Source organism: Cryptomeria japonica, chromosome 1 (assembly GCF_030272615.1).
Source record: "Cryptomeria japonica chromosome 1, Sugi_1.0, whole genome shotgun sequence".
In the NCBI taxonomy this organism is placed as follows: Eukaryota; Viridiplantae; Streptophyta; class Pinopsida; order Cupressales; family Cupressaceae; genus Cryptomeria; species Cryptomeria japonica.
This window is the reverse complement of record NC_081405.1, coordinates 685,772,887-685,797,399: the sequence shown is the minus strand read 5'-3', so window position 1 is coordinate 685,797,399 and position 24,513 is coordinate 685,772,887. Positions and strand designations below refer to the sequence as shown.

At 37.8% G+C, this 24,513-nt stretch overlaps 1 protein-coding gene across 1 annotated transcript in view; it reads right to left on the bottom strand.

The window, feature by feature from the left end:
• Positions 1-22,924, bottom strand: part of LOC131072502 (uncharacterized) — a 46,985-nt gene extending 24,061 nt beyond the window's left edge. The window contains exons 1-4 of the mRNA XM_058008670.2: positions 22,641-22,924; positions 22,420-22,494; positions 11,840-11,897; positions 6,997-7,052 (exon numbers count right to left, since the gene is read on the bottom strand). Of these exons, the coding sequence (XP_057864653.2) occupies positions 6,997-7,052; positions 11,840-11,897; positions 22,420-22,494; positions 22,641-22,688 (237 nt within the window). The 5' untranslated portion in view covers positions 22,689-22,924. The remainder of the gene's footprint in view (positions 1-6,996; positions 7,053-11,839; positions 11,898-22,419; positions 22,495-22,640) is intronic.
• Positions 22,925-24,513: the final 1,589 nt, after the last annotated feature.

Sequence of the window (24,513 nt, the reverse complement as noted above, 5' to 3'; positions counted from 1 at the left end):
ACCAAATAAACGCCAAAATGACTCTCTCATCACAACCATCTGCCTACGAGAGTCTGGAATAAGCAAATCCACGTAAAGTGTCATGTCATACTAAAGAGGGGACATGACAGAAGGAGAGATATGGGATCATTTGAAGAGTCTACATGAAACCTTTGACAAAAGCAGAGCATTCTTTTTGAAGAACATGCCCTTTTCGATTATGATGGACGAAAGGACACCCTCTACAGGATCACTTGACAAAGATCAAGGACATTCATGACCAACTTGAGGTGATTGGTTGCACAATGGAGAAAGATGAAAGAGGACATGGTCATCATCACACAAAAGAGTTTGCCCAAATCTTATGAGCATTTCATTGAAATGCTGAGTATCACTTCCACTAACGTCGATTTGAAGTTTTCTGATCTTTGTAACAAGCTTTTACAACAAGATCGGTGGTGCCAACAATTTAGAAGTAGTACCATTCCACCTCCACCAAGCAAGCGTTCTCTACCACATCTTTTGCTAGGAACAAAGAGAAGGCTCAATCTCCTTAGCCGAAAGGCTCTGGTTCTTCTCACGACAGCAAGAAGAAGAAGAATGTTCAGTGCAATTATTGTCATAAGTTTGGTCACATGAAGGCCGAGTGTCGAATTCGTTTGGCTTCTGAACAGAAGAAGCAAGGAGGGCCTCAACAATAGGCAAATGTTGCAGAGCACTCTGAGCAGAAAGAATCTGCTTTCTATGCTTTTATGGCCAAGAGAACAACAGATCCAGTCCACTCTTCTGCCTGGTATATCAATTCAAGGGCTTCGCGACACTTTATTCATCATCGGGATTGATTCACGAAATTTGAACCATTCTCAAATTCAGTAATCTTCGGAGGAGAAGAGTACATAGTTGCTGGTAAGGGCACTATCCAGATTCACTCAGGAGGTAGAAATTTATTTTTTCTTGATGTCTACTATGTTCCAGGCATGGAACATAATCTCCTCTCCGTCAGTCAGATCATGAGACATTCTCCTTAATTAGATGTTGTATTCAATTCGTCCATTTGTAGATTTGTTGATAGGGAGACTCATACTACAATCGATATGGGACTTGAGGATCATGGTTTGTATAGACTTGTTGCTTCCGACGATTCTCAGGAGCACGCTTTGGTTGCTAGGACTACATCCATCAGAACACTTTGGCATCAGTGTTATGGGCACTTAAACGTGCACTAACTCTCTCAGTTATATCGGGAGGGTTTGGTTGCTGGTCTACCTGAGATCCAACCTCAAAATCATGGAGTTTGTGGAGCCTGTCAAGCTGGGAAGCAGCATCGGACACCATTCCTCGGATGGTGATTCTTGGCGAGCCTCCAAGGTCCTTCAGTTGGTTCACGATGATGTGTATGTGGGCCAATGAATACACCTTCTGTTACTAGTTGTAGGTACTTCTTGTTATTTGTTGACGATTTCAGTCATAAAATGTGGGTGTATTTTCTAAAAAATAAATCAGATGTGTTCAGTACATTTCAGCAGTTTAAAGCCTTAGTTGAGAAAGAATCCGGTTCTCAGATTGTCACTCTAAGGTCTAAAAATGGGGGGGAGTTTTGTTCCAATGACTTCTCTACATTTTGTGCTACACATGGCTTTAAACGCCAACTCACCACACCATACACCCCTCAGCAGAATGGTGTCGTTGAACGTAGGAATCGCACCATCACTAAAATGGCTCATTCTATGATAGAACATAGAAATGTTCCTAAGAAATACTGGGCTGAAGCAGTTCACACTGCAGTCTACCTTCTAAATCAATCACCTACACATGTCGTTAAGAAGATGACTCCTGAAGAAGCCTGCTCAGGACGCAAGCCTAAAGTGGGCCATTTGAAAGTCTTTGGTTCTACGGCTCATGTATGGATTCCAGACGCTAAGCATGCTAAGCTAGATTCAAAGAGCCAAACACTTATGTTCACTGGTTATAGCAACAACCACAAGGCCTATAGGTTGATTGATGTGGAGACAGATCGTCTCATTTTTAGTCGTGATGTTGTGGTTGATGAGACTACTAGCCCATTCATGCCTACTACTCCTAGTCCTACGACTACGTCTATGCAGACTCCTGATGTTGGTGTTCGTCTTCCTCTTGGTTCCCATGATGGGAGCACTTCAAAGCAATCTGACTCTGAAGATGAGGAATCTATTGATCCAGCACCACCTGATTTTTCACAAGATTCGCATCCAAAAGACTTTGTTCCAGCAACTCCAGGGGATCTTGTTCCTCCAGTGCCAGATGTTGGTACTTCTACGCTCAGGTAATTCTACCCTTAGGCCTAAATGGTGGGCCAAGACTATAGGAGATCTTCGTGATGATGAGCTTCTTGAGGATAGATCAGTTCACCGCAAGAGAAAGCAGCAAAATACAGTGGACCTTGCACTTATGGCCAAAATCCACAGCATCCATGAGCCCCAAACGTATTCCAAAGCTAAAGGCATTCCTGAGTGGGAAAAGACTATGGAGACAAAATACCATAGTCTTTTGAAGAATAACACTTGGGTTCTTTCTGATTTGCCTCCTAGGAAGAAACCTATCAGCTGTAAATGGGTTTACAAAGTCAAGTATCATGCAAATGGTACTTTGGATAAGTACAAGGCCAGATTGGTCGCTCAGGGTTTTACACAACAAGAGGACATTGACTATGAGGAGACTTTTGCTCCTACTGCGAAGATGAGCACTATTCGTCTTCTTCCCGCCATTGCAACTCAGTTTGGATGGAACCTTCACCAAATGGACGATATGAGTGCATTCCTCGACGGTGAGTTGCAAGAAGAAGTTTATACGACTCAACCTCCTGGCTTCAAGGTTCTTGGTAAGGAACATCAGGTTTGTAGATTGGTAAAGGCCCTTTATGGCCTGAAGCAAGCCCCTCAAGCTTGGTGCTTCAAGATTGATCAGTATTTGGTTGAACATGGTTTTTAGCGCACTCCCTCTGACACTAATCTGTACGTCAAACTCTCCGGTGTTAATATCCTTTTTCTTGTTGTCTACGTGGATGACTTGATCATTACTGGCAATTCCGCACATTTGATTACAGCCATCAAACAAGACATGTGCCAAGCTTTTGACATGACAGATTTGGGGCTTCTCCATTATTGCTTAGGTGTCAAAGTGTGGCAGACTAGTGACAGTATCTTTATTTCACAGTCCAAGTATGCCCGCACTTTGCTTGACAAGTTTCGAATTCAAGATTGTAAACCTGCTTCCACACCTATGGAGAAAGGGTTGAAGTTATCAGCCAAGTCTGATTCACCTACAGTAGATGAAACCGAATTCAGGCAACTAGTAGGCAGCCTCATCTACCTCACTGCCACTAGACCTGACATATGTTTTGTTGTCAGCTACATCTCTCGCTTCATGACAGCCCCAAAAGCTGATCATTGGATTGCAGCAAAGCGAGTACTGCGATATGTGAAAGGTACTTCAGACTATGGCATTCTGTATGGAAGGTGCAACAATCCAAAGCTGATTGGTTATACTGACTCGGATTGGGCAGGATCAGTGGATGACAGAAAATCCACTTCTGGGTACGTATTCAGTTTGGGTACTGGTGCCGTCACTTGGAGCAACAAGAAGCAACGGGTCGTGGCTCTTTCCTCGACCAAAGCTGAATACCGAGGAACAGTCAAGGCCACATGTGAGGCAATTTGGCTCCAGAGGATGCTCTCTGACATGCACATGCCACAGATAAGTCCTTCTCCCTTGTATACTAATAATCAAGGGGTGCTCAAACTGGCCAAAAATCCAGTCTTCCATGACCGTACCAAGCATGTCGAACTTCATTGTCATTACATATGCAAGCTGGTAGAAAACGGACCAGTTCAGTTGCGGTATAAGCCAACAGCAGATCAGATTGCAGATATTCTCACCAAATCTCTGAGCCCAGATAAATTTTTAAAATTCAAGGGGAAACTTGGTGTTTTTGACATTCTCTGAGCCCAGATAAATTTTTAAAATTCAAGGGGCAACTTGGTGTTTTTGACATATTGACCATTAAGGGAGGGTGTTAGAATAACAATTCTATGTACTGTTAATGGTCAAATTAGTGTTGTCAGACATCTTAAATGTTTACAATAGCAGTTAGTTAGTTTAATTAATAGCTACAGTATTTTAATTTTCTATAAATGTAACTTTCCCTCATTTTAATGAATTAAGTATTTTACCAGTGAATCTGATTTTCACACTCAAGGCACCACGCCCTTATGCCTTATATAGGTCATTGTTGGAGGATGTCATAAAAAACACACATTCTAATTCAAGAACAAAAGGAGGTTTAGCAAAGAGAGGCCGCACTATTTTATTTGACATGAAAATGGATGGTGGAAACCCATCAGTAATCAACTTCCTCATGGCTTCAAATGGGCAATCGATGCCTCCAAGTAAGTGAAAAATGCAGCATTATGCAATATGTTGGATGAAGTTTTAATAGAGGTGGGTGTGGAGGTTGGAATGGGCAATGTAGTTGCATATATGACAACTAGTAGGGTTCTTGAAGCGAGGCGCCTTTTAGACCCTTTGTATCACTCATTGCAATTACCTTCTTGAAGATATATGGAAATTTGGATGGATCAAAACTGTGGTGAAGAATGGCAGGAACATTATGAAATATATCCATAATCACACATGGGCTCTAAATCTTGTGAGAGAGAACACCAACAGAAATGAACGGAACGGTCTATGAGTCACAATTTGCCACCAATTTCATCACATTGCGAAGTACTGCAGCTTCATTGTGGATATTTGTGAATGCCATGTGGTTGGACAATCCTTAATCGAAAAAGGCTGAAAGGGAGAGGATAACGAAGAGGATGGGATTATCAAGGTAAGCTTAGATTAAAAAATACCTGATTTTTATTTTTTTATTTTTTTTGATAGATTATTTTTATTTAATTTTTTTATTTTACAGTTTGTTGTATTTTTTTTATTTTCTAATTTATTATTTTTCTGATTTGAATTTTACATATTCTCTTGTTTTAGGTGTCAAAAGCCGACTCAAAACCATTGATATATAGTGGATTGGGACAAATCCCCCATGGTTTTTCTAGATGGAGTGATGGGCAAGTCCAAGGAAGTCATCCAACATTTGTGCATTATTGAACCCACTTAGTGCATTATTGATCAGAGATGAAACAAACAATCCCACTAACACATTCAGGTTGTTGCCTGGAACCCAAAACTTTTCTTCTCCAAATCATTCAAGGCAAATGTGGAGGCTATGAATGACCTCAACACACACATGGAGAGGTTAGTTGCTAGCAAAACTCTTAGAGAAATTATTTATGATAGGTCACAAATTTATAAGGGTGTGGACTGGAGTTTGTTTTCGTCACCTCTATGTATTTAGAGGAGAACAACTCTATAGCCAAATTAAAAATCTCTGTTAGCTGAGACTTAAGTTAAATGTTTAATTTTAGTTTATCTTTAAGTTTACTAAGTTGCTTACAAAGTTATAAATGTTGTCATTACATATTTGTGGTAGATAAAATTCCGTGCAACGACACCTAATCTCCAAACCCTCATCATCCACATTTTGTTCCAACTCTATAGTGCTTTTGAGAGAGCACAATCGGAGCACATTTGAGGCAGTTAATACAAAGAAGTGCAACAGCTTGACTGATCATACACCTCAACTGGGAAAAACAAGAAGGTGAAAAACTAATTGTGGCTTCATCGGAGGCATTGGAAATTGTGGTGGGAAAAAAAGAGCAACTGTGAGGGCATTCGAAAGTGTTTAAAACAAAAAACAAAAGCAGACAACACTGTCAACAGATTAACACTTTTCAGATAAAGGAAGCAAGACAGGCAACCCAAATGTGAGAAGACAACAAAAGATTAGCAGCATTGGCATAATAGGAAAGGGATGATGATAAGGTCTGCATGTCAAAGATGCATAAATAGAATTAAAAGAGGTTTTCAGCTATTTCAATCATATCACGGCCCCTTTATCACATGATACAGATATTAAGAGCCAAGACACTCAACCAGAATTAAAACACTGGCCATCTGCAATCAGGGATTCTAACAGCCGATTTGGGGTAGCCAGGGAGTGAAATCCCCAATAATGACATTGATATGTCATGCAAACTGTTGTAATTCAATATGACTGTTTCTTCCATCTTTCAGAAATTGATGGATTCCAAAGATGTCAAACAATTGTGTCCATCAATTCATGAATGGTCTGTTTGTACACCAGTCACTTTCTTAGAAAGGTTCAAAGTCAGTTGGACGTAATTAAACTGCAAAGCATCCCACTGGAAATGTGCATGAAAGCAAATACAGTTAAAAGTAAAGGGAAAAGCATCCTTTATAAGTTTATGACATGAGCGTTCAAGGCATCATCTATCTAATGAAGTGATGAATAAAAAAGATATTCGATAGTGAAACACACCAAGCATCAAATATAGAGCTGCAAGAAATAAATCCAGACCCTACTACCCTCAACTACAAATTGAACAAATCCCGCACAACTCACAAGGGAATCAGACCATTTCACATAACATGAAAATTTCTCTCCCTCAAATCACCTCGTCAACAATAACATTGAAACAAAGGTAGAATGAAAAATGTCAAAAGTTCATACTATCAATTGTTGAATTAAATAGGTGGAAGAAACTTTGAATCAGTCACAGTGGGTTAAATTTTCATCTTCTAAGGAGAGTGACAACCATTGAGGACCTGTATGCATGGTTTGCAACTTCTTTACATTACTCTGAGAACTAGATTCCAAAATATGCCTTCTTCTTCATTACCACAACAAAATGTTTTCATTCTCTGTAGTCGACCTTTCTTATTTTCAATTAGCTGCAATTCTCTCTAATAGTTGCATAAGCCCATTCTAATCATCACCTACCTGCAATTCTATGTTCAATATACTTATAGGGATCCACAGTTAATTTTCCAAACAACCCAATATATAAATGCCTTTAGTTTATCCATACCCAATCAACGAACAGCTCTAAAATCCATGCTCACCATCTCCCATTTCTCCAGAAACTCTGTCTCGTCATCATCGAGTGCTTTTGGAGGCCCTGAAAAGAAAAGCATCGTATACATCAAAATGGATAGCACAGGCTTCTCTTGTTTAGAAATACAAATTACATGTGATATATTAAAAAACATATTTCAGTAGGGGTTTAATTAAATCTATAAGCAGCTTTTCTCTAAAGTGGGAAGGGCCCAATCAAATTGTCAAGTACCTTGGCATCCCGTTTTCTGTCTCACCCAACTTAAAGGAGATGTGGGAATGGGTTACGAGCAAGATAGATAAGAAGCTTACCAAGTGGAATAGGAACTTCCTATCATTAGCAAGCAGATATAAAGTGTGTCAGAAAATATTGTTGTCCTTCAATATTTATTTTTCCTCTACATGGCTCTTTTGCAATTATCAATCCAACCATATTATGAAACAAATCAGAAATTTCCTGTGGTCTGATGGCAAGGGTAACAGAAAATGCCATGCTGTTAAATAGGATTAGTGTGTGATGAGTAAATCTAGGGGAGGCATGGGCCTTAAGGATCTTAAATGTCAAGGCATTGCTCTTGCAGCAAAATGGATCTGCAGGGCTCTTGAAGGGGATGAACCGTGGAAGGTCCTTATTAGAAATAATATTCAAAGGTCTGTCCCAAAGTATGCTAAAAGATGGAAGAACTTGCCAATCGAGGACCTCCTCTCAGGTAAATTTGTTGTCTCCCCTTATGGGTCTGAGGTATTCAAATCATTATGGAAAGAATGGGAAGCTATCAGCCAATTCTTGACTAATACGGAATGCTGTATCTCAGTGGGTCAGATTGCAGCAAATAGATCTATATGGTGGAATACGCTGCACAAGGATAAGTTGTTTGCTACTCTGCAAGGCTGCTCTGCTTTGAAATGGTTTAACTACAGCATCAGGAACTTTGAGGACATTTTCTTTAATGAGACCCTGATCTCTTGGGATGTTATTTCCTGTACTTTCAAGTTGCCCCCTTCCCATTTCAAGTGGATTGAGGATGGCTCTACCACAGTACACACCAAAGAGTTATCCCATGGCTTCCCATGGGACAGGCTGGACAGTGATAGGTCCCCATTTGAGCAAGCATTGCACAGGTTTGTGAAGTTCCTGGAGCAGAGGCAAGACAACTTGGATGCGCTTAAAAAGTAAGAAGATCAGATCAGATCAATAATGGTCCACCCTCCAATCGAGCAGATTACACAAAGAAGAGTACAGGTCTGGAATGATGGGGTCAATGGCTGGGTTGCTTGGGTTCTTCCAGTTGGGAAGAACAGTCTTCCGGAGGGTGAAATAGAACTCACCTGATGTCATTTCTCTTTGTAACAATTTGCGCATCCTTGTGAGATAATTTTGTAATACTTACGCTATGTACTTGCTGTGACAGTCTGTGTGATGGCTTCAGGCCTCCGTGGCACTTCATTTTTTTGAGCTGGGTGATATGTATTGGCGTTTATCTTATATTTAATCCAAAAAAAATCTATATGCAGTTTTATATGGAAAGGTTCAACAGTGTCATACAGAAAGATACAAAATTGCAAATCTTTTGTGAACCATGTCATGCGACTTTTACAAAAGTCTTGTTAGCAGCATGAAGTCATCCACCACAGGCAACAATATGCTACAGCTACAAATTTGACATGTTAAGTGCAATGAACTTGGTTTCCCAATTAGCTTCAGTCTCAGTTTTTTCTTTCAGCTATAAAGGGACTTTTTCAGGTTTGCCATGAATTCAATGATTCGCCCTACTGGCCGAACCTCCCTTATTTTTTAGCTTCTTGGATTGTCCTTTATATAACCACCAATATTTGATCAATGGTAGGGGCATCCAAAAGAGACTCCATCAATTACCTATCCAAATATATGTCTTCCCAGTTACTGTTAAGACAAATAAAACACAAAGTTTAAATCTAAATTATAGACCAAGCAGCATGGATGTATAGGCTCTCACTGTACAAAAAGTAGAACCCCCAGATAAGCCTCGTAACTATTAAATAGACAACTTTTGCTTTTACACAGTTTAAAAACTTGGACTTGGCAATTACTCAGCTGACCCAAAAATTTTAAAACTCAGAAAAACTCAGCAAAAAATTGGGGAGATACTAGGAAATAACACGGCAAATTTATCAAACATGAATAAATTTAAAAATACATTAATTTGTAAGTTGCTGATTCAGGTACAGGTGCAGGTGCAGGTGCAGGTACAGGAACCGGAACCCAGCACGGCACATTTTTTTTCACTTGGGTACAGGTATGGGAATATATGTATATATATTATGTTCAAAAATATAAATTAAAAGAACAGTGATACTCATAATTACCAAAAAATTGAATATTTAAATACCTCATTTTCATAATTTGCCAAAATGAAAATACTCAAGTCCCAAAATGTCATTACACGATGAAAGTTCAAATTAGAATCGACATTTTATATTCATATTCTTCTTCATCTGAAGCATCATACACAATCCTGGGTACTTCATATTTTGCTTCTAGATATTTGAAGGCTTCATACAGAGATTTGCTTGCTATATTCAATGATTAATACAAAGATTTGATGAGAATTTAAAAGTATTGCATATTTTATTTCATATGCATGCACATATTTTGGTATATTCGCATGGGTAACGCCCTTGGGTACTTCTTGGGTGCCCAGGTTTAAGCATCATACACAATCCTGGGTACTTCATATTTTGCTTCTAGATGTTTAAAGGCTTCATACAGATATTTGCTTGCTATATTCAATGATCCATACAAAGATTTGATGAGAATTTAAAAGTATTGCATATTTTATTTCATATGCATGCACATATTTTGGTATATTCGCATGGGTAACGCCCTTGGGTACTTCTTGGGTGCCCAGGTTTGCTTCTAGATGTTTAAAGGCTTCATACAGATATTTGCTTGCTATATTCAATGATCCATACAAAGATTTGATGAGAATTTAAAAGTATTGCATATTTTATTTCATATGCATGCACATATTTTGGTATATTCGCATGGGTAACGCCCTTGGGTACTTCTTGGGTGCCCAGGTTTGCAGCAAACCTGAGCACCCAGGGAGTACCCAAGCCATTCCCAAGGCTGAACCCAATCCATACCCATGCCAGGACCCAGGCTTTACCAGCAGTACACGGTATACTCTGAAGCTTGAAATTATTTTAAGCATAATTTCTAATCAAAATAGATTTCACATGCAGTACATTTCTATGGATCACATGATAGGATCCTATTACATCTCCAAATGAATACAAGTCTTTAATGGATTTAATTTTGTGTTACATATGAATCAGTTAAGGAATCAAACAACCCTATATAACGTATTCACAAAACTTTGCATTTTGTAGCCAGATTTCATGCAAACTTATTCGTTACAATTGAAGCCTTTTTTCTTCATTAATTTTTCCTAGAGAGTTAGGACTCTAGAATCCAGCCAAGCACAATTGTAAATAATCAAAATTAAATGCACAGTCAAAATCCTGCCCTGAAATTGTGCCCTAGCCATCATCTTTTTCTTCTGTCCATTGCTTGAAGGGTTTGTCACACAAAAATGAATGAAAAAGACAAAGTTTTAGATACTTTTTAATCTCTAAATCTGGCCAAGTATGTGATTTCCCATGAATCAGAGCGATTTTGATCCATTCTTTCCATTTAACCATAAATCAGCCACGAGTTTTCCAAGCAATTACTCACCAGCCAATTTTCTGAGCGAATACTCACAGGGTTTTAAAACTATGCTTTTACATATTTTGTGTTTCTGCAGTGCATCATCATGTAATATAATTTTTATAGATTCAGCCATGCATTAATATTGAGTAGTGAAGTTCCAGTACACCTTTCACAACTAGTAGTTACCAAGAACCCATCTCTCATGAATTTGAATGGTCCACTTGGCACTTATTTCTTCTGTGTGATGTTCAATGGGATGAGGCATCAAGACGTACAGAGAGATCACATCCCAGTACTATTCCAGCTCAGGCACATTTAATTATGGAGTCTCCCTCCCAATCAGGTCCACTTAGATTGCTATCCAATTTCAAAACCTTAAGCTAGTTTTGTGCTTTATGAACCATTAAATGTGGTGAGCCCTAGCTCTTTCATCTTTATACATTTGTAGGCAACTTCTACATGAAATATTTCAACACAGGACTCCGAGTTTTAAAATGCACTGTAACATTCAATAAATAGGAAAGAATGGTTTCAAGAAGAAAGAAAAACAGCATTAGATAAAGTCCACGGGAAAAAGGAAAATTGATTGTTTGTACATTATAATAATCTATCAAACATAGAAAGGGTCTGATTTCGAAGTTTGTATAGATGACTCGTATTGACTATCTAAGAAAAACATATCTTCCATACAACTTTCACAATATGTAAAATCATATACAAGAAAGCTGCCAATTTGAAAGATTTATTCAGGCAACATCATTCAGCAGTCACCCTGCAATGTCTTACAGTCAAGCAAACAAATATTCTAGCACAGTAATTCTGAGTTTCAAGAAGAAAGAAGCACTGTGAAATTCAATAAATAGTAAAGAATGATTTCAAGAAGAAAGAAGCACAGCATTTGATAAAATCCACAGTAAAAAAGTTACCTTTATTGTTTATACTTTATAATAATCTATCCAACATAGAAAGGGTCTGATGTCGAAGTTTGTAAAGATGATTATCTAAGAAGAACATATCTTCCATACAACTTTCACAATATGTAAAATCATATACAACTGAAAGATTTTTTCAAGCAGCATCACTCAGCAGTCACCCTGCGATGCCTTAAAGTCAAGCAAACAAAAAGTTTCAAGTTTATTTCCATCTATGAAACTTACTGTGCTTCAATCGCTCATTGAACTCTGATTGTTGCTTGTCCTTGTTCTCTTTTAGAATCTGCAGAAAAAAGAACCGTATATCTAAATCCAAAATCTGTACCATAGAAGTCCCTCAAATCAAACTAGCAACAAGAAAAGGAACAAAATATTGTTTATGTAACATGAAACTAAAACCTGAACTCCTAGAAACAATCAACCTAATACCCTTTCTAAGAATAATAATAGTCTTGTTGATGCACAAAATCTAGATACTAGAAACTCGAAAGATCATTGTAGAATAATTCAATTATTTGCTAGGAAAATATTAAAAAATTTGAAGCTTGTTATTTATTGTTCAAATCTCAAATAATAGTTCAGAATTGTGAATTGCTAAAAAATACAATTTATTGTCTTGTTCACCAGCATGCCACAAATTAGGATGCTGGTTCGTCATGGTCCATGCAGCTAATCAGTACCAACTAGGATCTATCTTGTACTATTCTTTCAATAGTTCAACTTTTGAAACTGGCAAAGTAGTAATGGGAGAAACCTGCAGTTCAGAAAGAGAACACAAGAAAAACTAAAACAATATGGTCATCAGGGGAAATGGACAAGGATTCTCATTCCCCAAACTGAAGCATCCACCTAATATGTGTGAATCACACTTGGTTTTTGGCAAGGTTACCAAGAGACGGGGGTACTTGGAGACTCCAGAGACTGGTACTGGTACTGGTACAACTAATTTTCAAAAATAGGAGACGGGGATACTTGGAGACGCCAATTTTTTTAAATATAATTTAATTATTTCCAAAACAAATCATGACAAGAGAACTTTGAAAACAAGAATAGTGGTAAAGTTTAACATTAACTTTAAAATTGAACAAAGATTGAAATTAAAATTGCTTATATTGCTGAAACCATAGCCAGTTTAAATTGTTTAATGAAAGTAAGGTAATATAGATGTTGAGTACACTCAATATTGTTGGCTAAATAGTACAGGCAATTTCTATTTAGATTATTACAATGATAAGAAATCAGTCCTCTGAAAAAGTCTACACTGTCAATAGATCCGATCACTATAACTTTGCATGGATTTTTGTCTTCCTGCGAAACACCTTCCTTATTAGTCATTTCCCTACAACTTTGCTTTGCTGGAAGCTTATCTTATTTGTTTGCTTTATTTTTTTTGCCTTTTTACTGCATTTTGCCCTAAGTTTTCTAGGAGAAGATGTCAATTTTTGGTCAGGAGACTTCAGAGACGGCAGGAGATGGCAGCCAAAAACACCTTATGCATCAAGAAGTTTCCGAAGAAGTCTCCAGTACCAGAGACACGTCTCCGGTACCAGTACGGGTCCCCGGGGTTAGGAGACGGGTCTCCTGGTAACTATGATTTTTAGATTTAATTGTGAGGCTAAGCGATCGATTGGCATTTAGGGGTGGATGAGAAATGGTTACTGTACTCCTCATTTTTATCACAGCAATGAAGTCCCAAAACACAAGTTTGCATATTTGAAGCATCGTTTTTAAAGTAAAGTGAGAAAGTTTCTATGTTCCTGCAAGAGGTCCAGGATTACATCTCAGCAAGCTAACTAATAAGACTGCATAGAAAATTTTAGCTTTCAAGGGATGAACTTATTTTACAAGTAAAACTAAAAAATAGTGGCAAAACATTAACAACTCAAAAAGCACAGAATATACATATCACTGGTTGGTGTTGAAGGTAAAAATCAATGTATATGAATATATGTTTATTTTGGCTAATAATTTTATCTGACACTTAAATTTAAATGAAAGTTCAGTTAAAAACCTCCAGTTTATGGGGTTCAGCCGGTTGATCATGCTTCAAACCCTAAAGCCAATGTTAGATGGGATCCCCTCGATCAAGGATGGATCAAAATTAACTTTGATGGTGCCTCTCGAAGTAATCCAGACTTATCAGGAGCAGGATGTGTAATAAGGGATCATGAGGGCAAAATTTTAGTATTATCTGTTTAAAAACTCCCAAATGAAATGACGTGATGCTGAGTTCCAAGCAGCACTTCAGGTCTAACAATTTGCAGGAAATTTAACTTTAAGAAGATCCACCTAGAAGGTGACTCACAGATTAAAATTAATGCCCTTCATAAGAAAGACAAACCAAACTGGAAATTGAAGAAATGGTTAACACCAATTTGGGAGGAGTTAAAGCCAGATGGGCAATTTCTGCATTTCTCATGTGTTCAGAGAGGGGAGTGATGGGGCAGATTGTGCTACAAACTGGGTGATCGATATGGAAAATAATGAAATGATCCTGGACTTGACGGATATTTGGCATGAGATAATCTATGAAGCAAATATGGCCGAAAGGTTAGAGACCATGATTACAAAGATAGCTAAGGATAGTAAATAATGAGAAGTAAAGGATTATGCAGAGGAGTATGCCAACATAAAACTTCATAATGGCAGATCCATGTTAAATTTGCCCAATGGAAATGAATTTTCTTCATTCAAGCACCTACAAGATGGAGACCGCCAATTGCCTGAGAGCCAAGAAAAGGCAAATGGATTTCCTCAAGATGATTTCAGTGTGACGTGTAATGTCCCCATTTTAAAATAGGATTTAATAATAAATGCTAATAATAAAATTAAAATATTAAAGAATAAAATTAAAATAATTAAAATTTAATTAAGTTTAATGAATGGTAAAAAGGCATAAAATGAAAAGTTGTGACTCTCTCAAACATGAGATATAAAAGGGAGAAGAGAACTTCATTTGAATGGGGGATATTGAGAAAGGAAGAAAAAAGGGAGCATGTGAATCAAGGAAGGATTAAGGGAAGAAGAAGAGGATGGGAAGTAAATAAGGAAGCTACTCTTTCAAAAGGGCAGAAATTATGAAGGGTTGTACTCTTTCAAAGGGTGCTAATTGTGAAAAGGTGCGACTCTTGCCTGTTGTTTGTAACTAGGCTAAGAAAAAGGGGGATTCGGATTGCCTAAGGCAACATCCGAATCCCTAAAGGGCTGGGCCCTTTTGCCAAAGGGTAACGTGTAGAGCTGGACCCTTCACGCCAAAGAAGATAGCGTGTTCCTAAATAGGGCCAGCCCTATAATGAACATGCCACACTCATAAAGACCTAAATCAAATTGGCACCAAAATATATATTTAAATAAGCCGACTTAAAAGGGTATATGCACCATATAAATAAAGGCTATTTGGCAAGTTTAAATACAATCATTCATTAATGCTCTTAGCGAAATTCATCTGCCTCTTGGTGTGCAAAAATAATCAGTGAACTTGGCGAATTTATCAAAGGAAGATATAGCGAATTTTGGTGCTCCTTATTGCTGTTAGATGCTGCATTAAAGTGCAGACCTGAGAGACTCATACTTGCAGACCTGAAGCAAACTTGAAAGTGCAGATTCAGTTGTAATGAAAGAGCAGACCTGATGAATATAGAAGTGCAGACCTGGTGTATTAAAAGGGGCAGATCTGATTCATTCAAGTGTGCAGTTTGAAGATCCCAGATCTGAGTCACATGATTTGAGCTAAATATTGTATTGTTGCAATTCAGAATTGAATACATAATCAGACCTGTGGGTCTTTAGTGCTGGGTTTTTCCTCCTTGGAGGTTTTCCCAGGGTAATTGAGTTGGTCTCTTGTGCACTTGTTTTCTTTTTTTCGTTTACTTGCTTATCATTTACTTAATGTTAATCTGAAATTAAATACTGAAAGTCTGATTGCTGGTCTGAGACACAAAAATTTAAAATGGTATCAGAGTTAAGGTTTTACTAACTTCAGATTTCAGTAAATTATTTGGTTGCATCTAGTTGCTGTTTGTTTTCAGATTAAAATGTCAGGTTTGAGGGTTGAAGATAGACTTGATGGAGCCCTTGACTTTGCTGCTTGGAAAGTTCGTATTCTATTGATTCTTGAAGAGAATGAGCTACTTAAATTTGTAGAAGAAGAAAAGCTGTCCCCTCATGAAGATGCTGAAGAACTGAAGCAGTTCAAGAAAGACACTCTCAAGGCCAGGAAGATCATAATTGAATCAGTCAAGAATCATCTTGTCACTGTCATATCAAAATTTGCTTCAGCCAGGGAAATGATCAAACACTTGGAAGGAATGTATGAAGTTACCAACCTCAGCAGGGCTCTTGCTCTAAGGCAGCAGCTACTTCACATCAAAATGAAAGAAGAAGACTCAATCATGGCTTACTTCATGAAGATCAATGAACTGAAGGATAAGCTAAGTACTCTTGATTGCCAAATTTCAAATAGAGATGTTGCTATGATTGCATTAAATGGCCTACCTGATGAACCATTCGTTCGTAGCATTGGTGGAAGAGCTGAACGACCCAACTTTGAGCGTCTCCAATCTGATTGCATTGAAGAGGAATCTCGCATTGAGGTAAGAGGAAAACACAAGAACTCTCACAAAGATGATAATCATGTTCTCACAACTAAGTCTAGGAAAGGTGGGCATTGGAAGAAAGAAAAGAGAAGCAAAGATTTTAGACCCTCTTCTTACGATCCAAGAAAGAAGTCAAGAGATTCCTCCCACATTCGTTGTTTCAGATGCAATAAGTATGGTCACTATGCTAGAGATTGTCAGAATGATCCTAAGGAAAGGGAAGCCAATTTAAATGAAGTCGTTGAACAAAATGAGGACTATCTTCTTATCTCTATTCTATCGAGCAATGTTCCTACGGATAGTGATACTTGGATAATTGACAGTGGAGCCTCCAGACACATTTCAAGTTACCGTGAGCATCTTTCAGATCTGATAGAAAAGGATACCAACCTTCATGTGGTAATCGGTGATGATGCTCGATATTCGGTAAAAGGTTCCGATACTACCTCTTTAAAACTAGATTCTGGTATTTCCTTACAACCCAGTGATATTCTCTTTGTTCCTGGAATTAAAAGAAAACTCATTTCTATTTCTGCTCTAGAAGATAAGGGTTTGCAAGTAGCATTTTCTGAAGGTAAAGTACTTGCTTGGTCTAAGAAATCTAGTTTCAAATCTGCTTGTGTTATTGGGAATAGATGTGATAGTTTGTATAAGCTTGCAGCTAACCCAGTTCAAGCCCTCATTAATGAGGCCCCTGAATCGTGCGAGCTATGGCACAGAAGACTTGGACATTTGCACTTCCAGGCTCTTCCCACTCTTGGTAAAATGGTTAAAGGTATGCCTAAACTCAATTTAACTCATGACGATTCATGTAAAAGTTGTGCAATGGGTAAGAATGTTAAGAGTCCTTTTCATAAAAGTGATAGTAGGTCTAAAGAGAAGTTAGAGCTTATTCACTCGGATCTATGTGGTCATATGTCTATAACCTCTCCTAGTGGATTTCTTTATTATGTTATCTTTATAGATGATTTCTCTAGGAAAAACATGGATATATTTTCTTAAGTCTAAAGAATCTGATGAAGTCTTAAATAGATTTAAAGAATCCAAAGCTTTGGTTGAAAATATTTCTAGAAAGCGAACTAAATGTTTAAGGTCTGACAATGGAGGTGAGTACACCTCGAGTAGTTTCCATGATTTTTGTGTTGAAACAGGAATTAAGAGGGAGTTATGTGTTCCCTACAATCCACAGCAAAATGGAGTTGCTAAAAGAAAAAATAGGTCTATCGTTGAAGCAGCAAGAGCTATGATTCATGATCAGGACCTGCAACCTTTCTTATGGGCTGAGGCATCCAAGATAGCAGTTTACATTCAAAATAGATGTCCTCATCGTGCTCTAAAGAATGTGACTCCTGAAGAAGCTTTTACAGGAATCAAACCTGATATCAACCACTTAAAAAATTTCGGGAGCCCTGTGTATGTTAATGTGCCTAAGGAAAAACGAACCAAGTTGGAACCTTCCAGAAAGAAAGGTATCTTAGTAGGATACAGTGAATCTTCTAAAGCCTTCAGGATCTACATTTCAGGTCAAAGGTATGTCGAGGTAAGTAGAGATGTTACTTTTGAAGAGGATATTGCATTCAAGAGATCTAAAGGTTCATTGTCTGATAATGATAATGTCTTGCCTAAAAATCAAGAAGTAAATGTTGATCCTAACCCTGAGATTCAGAGGGAGTCTATTGATCCTCCAAAACAGGAAGTGCAGGATGATCCATCTGAACCCATGGATCCAACAGATGTTCCTAGAGATATTGTGGTCAACAAGAAAAGACCACTTTGGGTTAGAAATACCATTCAAGATGCTGAAAGATTTGCAGCTCCTAGTGGAACTTTCAGAGAAAGCAAGAGACCTCAAAACCACGCCAACTACATTGCACTAATGTGCAACTTCATTGAGTCTGAGCCTCACAATGTCAAAGAAGCTATGGTTCATCATGCATGGAAGTTAGCCATGGATGAAGAGTATGAGTCTATCATCAAGAATGATGTTTGGGACATTGTACCTAGACCCAAAGGTAAGTCTGTTGTTTCCTCCAAATGGTTATTTAAAATTAAGCATAATGTTGATGGTGGTATTGAGAAATATAAAGCTAGATTTGTAGCTCGTGGTTTTCTCAAAAGGAAGGAATAGATTATGAGGAAACATTTGCTCCAATTGCTAGATATTCTTCTATTAGATCTATAATAGCTATTGTTGCAGCTAAAGGTTGGGAGCTATATCAAATGGATGTTAAGACAGCTTTCCTTAATGGTGTTATTGAGGAAGAAGTCTATATTGAGCAGCCAGAAGGTTATGTAATCCATAAAAGAGACTCTCATGTTTGCAGGTTGAAGAAAGTCTTATATGGGCTCAAACAGGCTCCTCGTGCTTGGTATGAAAGAATTGATAAGTACTTACTAAGCTTAGGATTTCGTAAGAATGATGCTGCTGCTAACCTTTACTTGAAAATATGTAATAATGATAAGCTAATTCTGGTTTTTTATGTGGTTGATTTATTTCTCACTAGTGAAAATAAACTGATCATGAGATGTAAGAAAGAATTAGCCTCAGAATTTGAAATGAAAGATCTAGGTCTAATGCATTACTTCCTAGGGTTAGAAGTATGGCAAATATCCAATGAAATTTTTCTAGGTCAAGGAAAGTACACTATTGATATTCTGAATAGATTTAGAATGATAGATTGTAAACCTATGTCTACTCCTATGGAATCTAACTTAAACAAGTTGAATGTTTCTGCAGCTAACTCTGATTTTACAAATCCATCTGAGTACAGGCAGTTGATCGGATCCTTGATGTATCTAGTCAATACTAGACCAGATATCTGTTATGCTGTGAATGCTCTCAGTGAATGCTCTCAACATCCGAATCCCTAAAGGACTGGGCCCTTTTGCCAAAGGGTAACATGTAGAGATGGACCCTTCATGCCAAAGAAGATAGCGTGTTCCTAAATAGGGCCAGCCCTATAATGACCACACCACACTCATAAAGTCCTAAATCAAATTGGCGCCAAAATATATATTTAAATAAGCCAACTTAAAAGGGTATATGCACCATATAAATAAAGGCTATTTGGCAAGTTTAAATACAATCATTCATTCATGCTCTTAGCGAAATTCATCTGCCTCTTGGTGTGCGAAAATAATCAGTGAACTTGGCAAATTTATCCAAGGAAGATATAGCGAATTTTGGTGCTCCTTATTGCTGTTAGATGCTGCATTAAAGTGCAGACCTGAGAGACTCATACTTGCAGACCTGAAGCAAACTTGAAAGTGCAGATTCAGTTGTAATGAAAGAGCAGACCTGGTGAATATAGAAGTGCAGACCTGGTGTATTAAAAGGGGCAGATCTGTTTCATTCAAGTGTGCAGTTTGAAGATCCCAGATCTGAGTCACGTGATTTGAGCTAAATATTGTATTGTTGCAATTCAGAATTGAATACATAATCAGACCTGTGGGTCTTTAGTGCTGGGTTTTTCCTCCTTAGAGGTTTTCCCAGGGTAATTGAGTTGGTCTCTTGTGCACTTGTTTTCTTTCTTTCGTTTACTTGCTTATCATTTACTTAATGTTAATCTGAAATTCAATACTGAAAGTCTGATTGCTGGTCTGAGACACAAAAATTTACATTGCCAAAAGGAACACATGATGAAAAAGTGTGAACTTTCTTCCACATTGGAAGATATAAAGGGGAAGAAGGATCAAATGTCATGAAAGGGAATGAAGTGGAATTAGAGGAGATCTAGAGCAGATTCAGATCAGAAGTTTATGGAGAGATGTGAAATAAGATTTAAATAAGAAGTGCAGATCTGATTTGAATAAGAAGTGCAGATCTGATTTAAATAAGAAGTGTAGATCTGATTTGAATAATAAGATAGCAAAGAGGAGACATGACCCTTTAAATGGATTTCTCTTTCCAAAGAGAGGTGTCTCCTCAATAAAATAGTATAGTATAAAAGGATATTGAAGGAAAAGGAAGATCGATCAGCACTACAATACAATCTGCAAACTCAATATACACCAGTGATCAGCAATACAATATAATCTGCAAACTCAATATATATATATATATATATATATATATATATATCTGTGTGTGTGTGATATTTTGGTACGAAGAATAGTGCAGTACATGATAGATTGGTTAATTTGTTAAATGTCTTCCTTTAATAAATACAGATATTCCAATTGCCTTTAATATATACATAATTAGTAATATAGTAGGCATGTGAAATGACAATAAGGTGCATTTAAGACCTACCACCATTAAGCTGTCTCATTATGGAGGGGGGACAGATATTTCAATTGCCTTTAATATATGCATAATTAGTAATATAGTAGGTATGTGTAATGATGATAAGGTTCATTTAAGACCTACCACCATTAAACTGTCTCATTATGGAGGGGGGATAGGACATACAAGAAACTTAGGAAGGCAAGTAGCATAAGGTCCATTCGAGTAGTGGTGACCTGAGAGGGACCAGGAGGCTAAGTGACAAGTGTCATTCTGTGCTCCTGGGCTTGATGGACAAGCTCAAGGAACCTTGTATGATCCCCGGGGTACTTCATGATGTGGGTAGGTTATTGGGAAAGATCTTAAGAGAATCCTAATCATATATTATATTAAGTATAATAATGTTTAGGATTCTTTCAATAACATTGTAGAATTACCTATATTTGCTCATCTATTATGATAATGATTAAAAATATCTTTGAAACAATGATAAAATATATGTTTATTTATCTATTGAAAACTAACCTTTTTGCAGGCTCTAAATCAAGGCATTAATCCAGGCCTCATTTAAAGAATTCTAGGGCAAGTTAAGTCCTAATAAGGGACATTACACAAAGGTTGATGGAGATCTTCAAAACCAAAGCGAGGATAGTCCTACATGCTATCTGATTAGTTTTGAGCAACATATATGTCAATTTGGCTGGAAAATACCATGTTGATACAGATGTTGCATCGATGTTCATGGTTATGCTGTAAGAGGCAAGGGAGGAGACTGCAGAAATCGAGAGAATGATAGCGGCTCTGGTTTAGCCTCAATGGCGATGGGGAATGTGCGAATATCTTCAACGCGTGATATGGGTTTCGGCCTGCAACCAAACAGAAGAGAATGGACACAGGTCAACTCACTCTACAAGGGCCCCTGGATTCCTTTCATAACGTGGGAAATTGGAATGAATGCTGAGCTTAGAGGCCACCAAGCTACTTGTGGTATTGGTTTTCTTAAGGCTTCCACGGGAGTCAGACTGGTCGGAGAGGTGGAATGGTCTCTGCATTTTTGTAATATCTATGACTTTTGTGTCAGTTTTGATATCATATTATGGCGCAGGGCTGTAATGGCTCATATATAGTGCCAATTGTTACCGTAAATTGCGGTGGACCCCTTGGTCACATTTATCAATCAAAAAAGAAAAAAGTTTGGTTAAAAACATATTGGAGAGTTTACAAAAGATCACATGTTGGGAAATTTCGTAAAATAATCACAAATTTGTGAAATATGGTATAGACCTAAAAATTATCTTTATGTTTTCCTTCTGATTACCAGCACTTATTGGGGTACCCAAGTTCAAATACCACCTGTACAGAATGTCCCTAACAAGTGATACATACTGCTTGTAGGATAATAGCCAATTCAAACAATCTGGGGATTACACTAATCCCAAGAGGAATCTCCTCAAAGGCACGATAGGTCAGAAACTACAAACCCAAAACTCTCACGTGTGCACACCCAGGAAAAGTGTCTGGCTCCAAACATGGAATAGCATTCAGAAGGAAAAAAATCATCCCAGTCATTTTATTATGTGATTTGGGGCCTGAAGGGTTCAAGCGGCATAGTTGTTAAAAGCAGACCACAGGCTAAAGAACATTTTGCCTTCACAATTAAAACCAATTCCCTGAAGTTGAATAAAATGAAAACATCACAGACAAAAAGCACACCATGTCTTTGAACTTATTATAACCCCTGAAGCTGAATAAAATGAGTTCAATTATTAGAACAAATGGACTTTGAAGTGGGGATCAAAGTTCAAAGTACAGAAAACAAACAAACCCCTGAAGACAATGCAGACAATGGTATATGCTGGCAGATGGGGAAAAATAAACCTAATAATAAATTTAAAAAGCATGCACAACACGGGTATACAAATTACATTATATATTCATTACGAATATATAACAATTTAACCAATAATAACCTACAAAAACCTTACCTCGAAAAGTGGTCTGTCTCTCTGAGCAGACCCGTCCTCAACACGTTCTCCACGCTTCTCCTTAGTTTCCTCCAACTGACCCACATTAACATTTCAGTAATACAAACAAAACCCAGAGAATATATAAGAATAATATAAATGATTGAATCATTTTCAGTCCCCCAAAAGAGCACGGATTGATATGAAACTACTGAAAAAAAACGGGGGTTTTATTTGCATACCTGTTGTTCAGAGATGAAGTTCATAAACCTAAGGGGAGGTTCCGCCATGTTTTATTTTGCTTCTGTTGTCAATACAACTGAGAAATCGGAAGATAACTTCACGCGATTCCAGAGAGGCAAACAAGGAGAACAACCGTTGTAATTAGCTCAGCGAATGCTACTTTTTTTAAATCTTTTTAAGGGGCACAAATAACCAGGCCTCCTAAGATGTGGAATCATTCTAAAGTGCTTGAAGTCACAATGTTAAATTAGCAAGGTCTATCGTTCTATAGGTTTTTTTTCTTTACTTACGTTCTCTCGACATTAAAAAGTTTTCTATTACGTCGGGCCTGATGGGGTGAATCCGATCTTGGTTGAAAGGTCTTAGTAAAGTCACAACATGGATGGCATAAGGCAAATTTTGATTGTGTTTTAAAAGGTAATCTGGGTGTATCAAGAGCGGGATTTGTAATCAAAGATTGGAAGGAGAATATTTTGGTGATGGGAGCTCAAAAGCTAGTGCATGGTACTAATAATGAGGCAGAGGTTCAAACGGCCCTATTGGCTGTTCAATGGGGGATTAAACTGGGTGTGCAAAATTTACATCTAGAAGGAGATTCACAAATTATTACCAATGCAATCATGAAAGGTGAAACAAATCCGTGATTTTTTAAATAAATTTATTTGCAAAATTATAAATGATTTAAATTTGTTCATAAATTACATCATTTCACATGTGCGAAGGGGTGGAAATGAAGTTGTTGATGGATTGTCCAAATGGGCAACATCATTTGAGGAAGTGCACAAAATGCATGTTGAATATTTTAGAGATCTAATGGAGAATAAGGTGGATGGCGAAGTACGATGGGACATTTAAATGCACTCATTTTTTGGTAAGGTCGAGAATGTGGGGATGTGGTGGGGTGCTATTTATAGGGGTTTGGGCCAAGTTTGGATGTAATCAATGAAGGTTGTTTTAAGATGTTGACAGGTATGGAGGCGATGTTTACATTGTAAACTACAAAGCAGCAGTTTGCGTTTGTGGGAGACGTCTTTACATAGAGAATTAAGTGCATTTTTAAGCTTTGTGATGATGCTTTTATCCAAATAAAGGAGAGATTGTTAGGGGAGTGCTTCCTCAAAATAATGCATATATACATAACAAATGTGGATGTGGTGACGATGATTTTGGCATGGGGCTTGGAGCTAGGTGAACAGAAGGACATTGTGATCCAAGTCTTGCGATAGTGTGTGGAGGATGATTGGTTGTGTGGATTGATGGAGTTGTTGGAGATAACAATGCTCAAGGCTAGTTTTGATGTGGGTGATAGGCTTGATATTAATGAAATCCATGAACTGAGGGAATTGGTTCCCTTTATCTATTGGCCTTTTGGTTTCGATAGAGATGAGCATAAAGTGGAAGCAACCATTGGGTGGGACTCTCTCAAGCTCTACTTGAAAGAGAAAGAGTTGGAATCCCGAGGCTCTGCAATTGGTGTCTCTGTAATGAAGGAGGATAGGGGTAAGGGCAAGCGGAAGGTGATGGGTGTGCGGAGGGTAAAGCAGGAAAAAAGGGCAAAAGTGTACAATGAAGCTGATGCAGGTGGTGGTGTATGGAACAATGTGAGTGAAGGGTCGAGTGGAAGCGCCTCAAGAGTGCCCTGGTTCTAGAAAGGATGGCGCCATGGAGGACAAGGGCATGTGTTTCTTTCTTTTTGTTTACAAAATAATGTAAATTTCGCTTTGGTATACTCTGCTTTTATGTCATTTTTTCATGGTTTAACAGTCGTATGTAACGATGTCTCTGAAGTCTAGGGTTCGAACAGTTTGTAGTTTTGGATAGCATTGGTAGTTTGGGTTTCATTTTTGGTAAATTTCATATGAAATCCGTTGT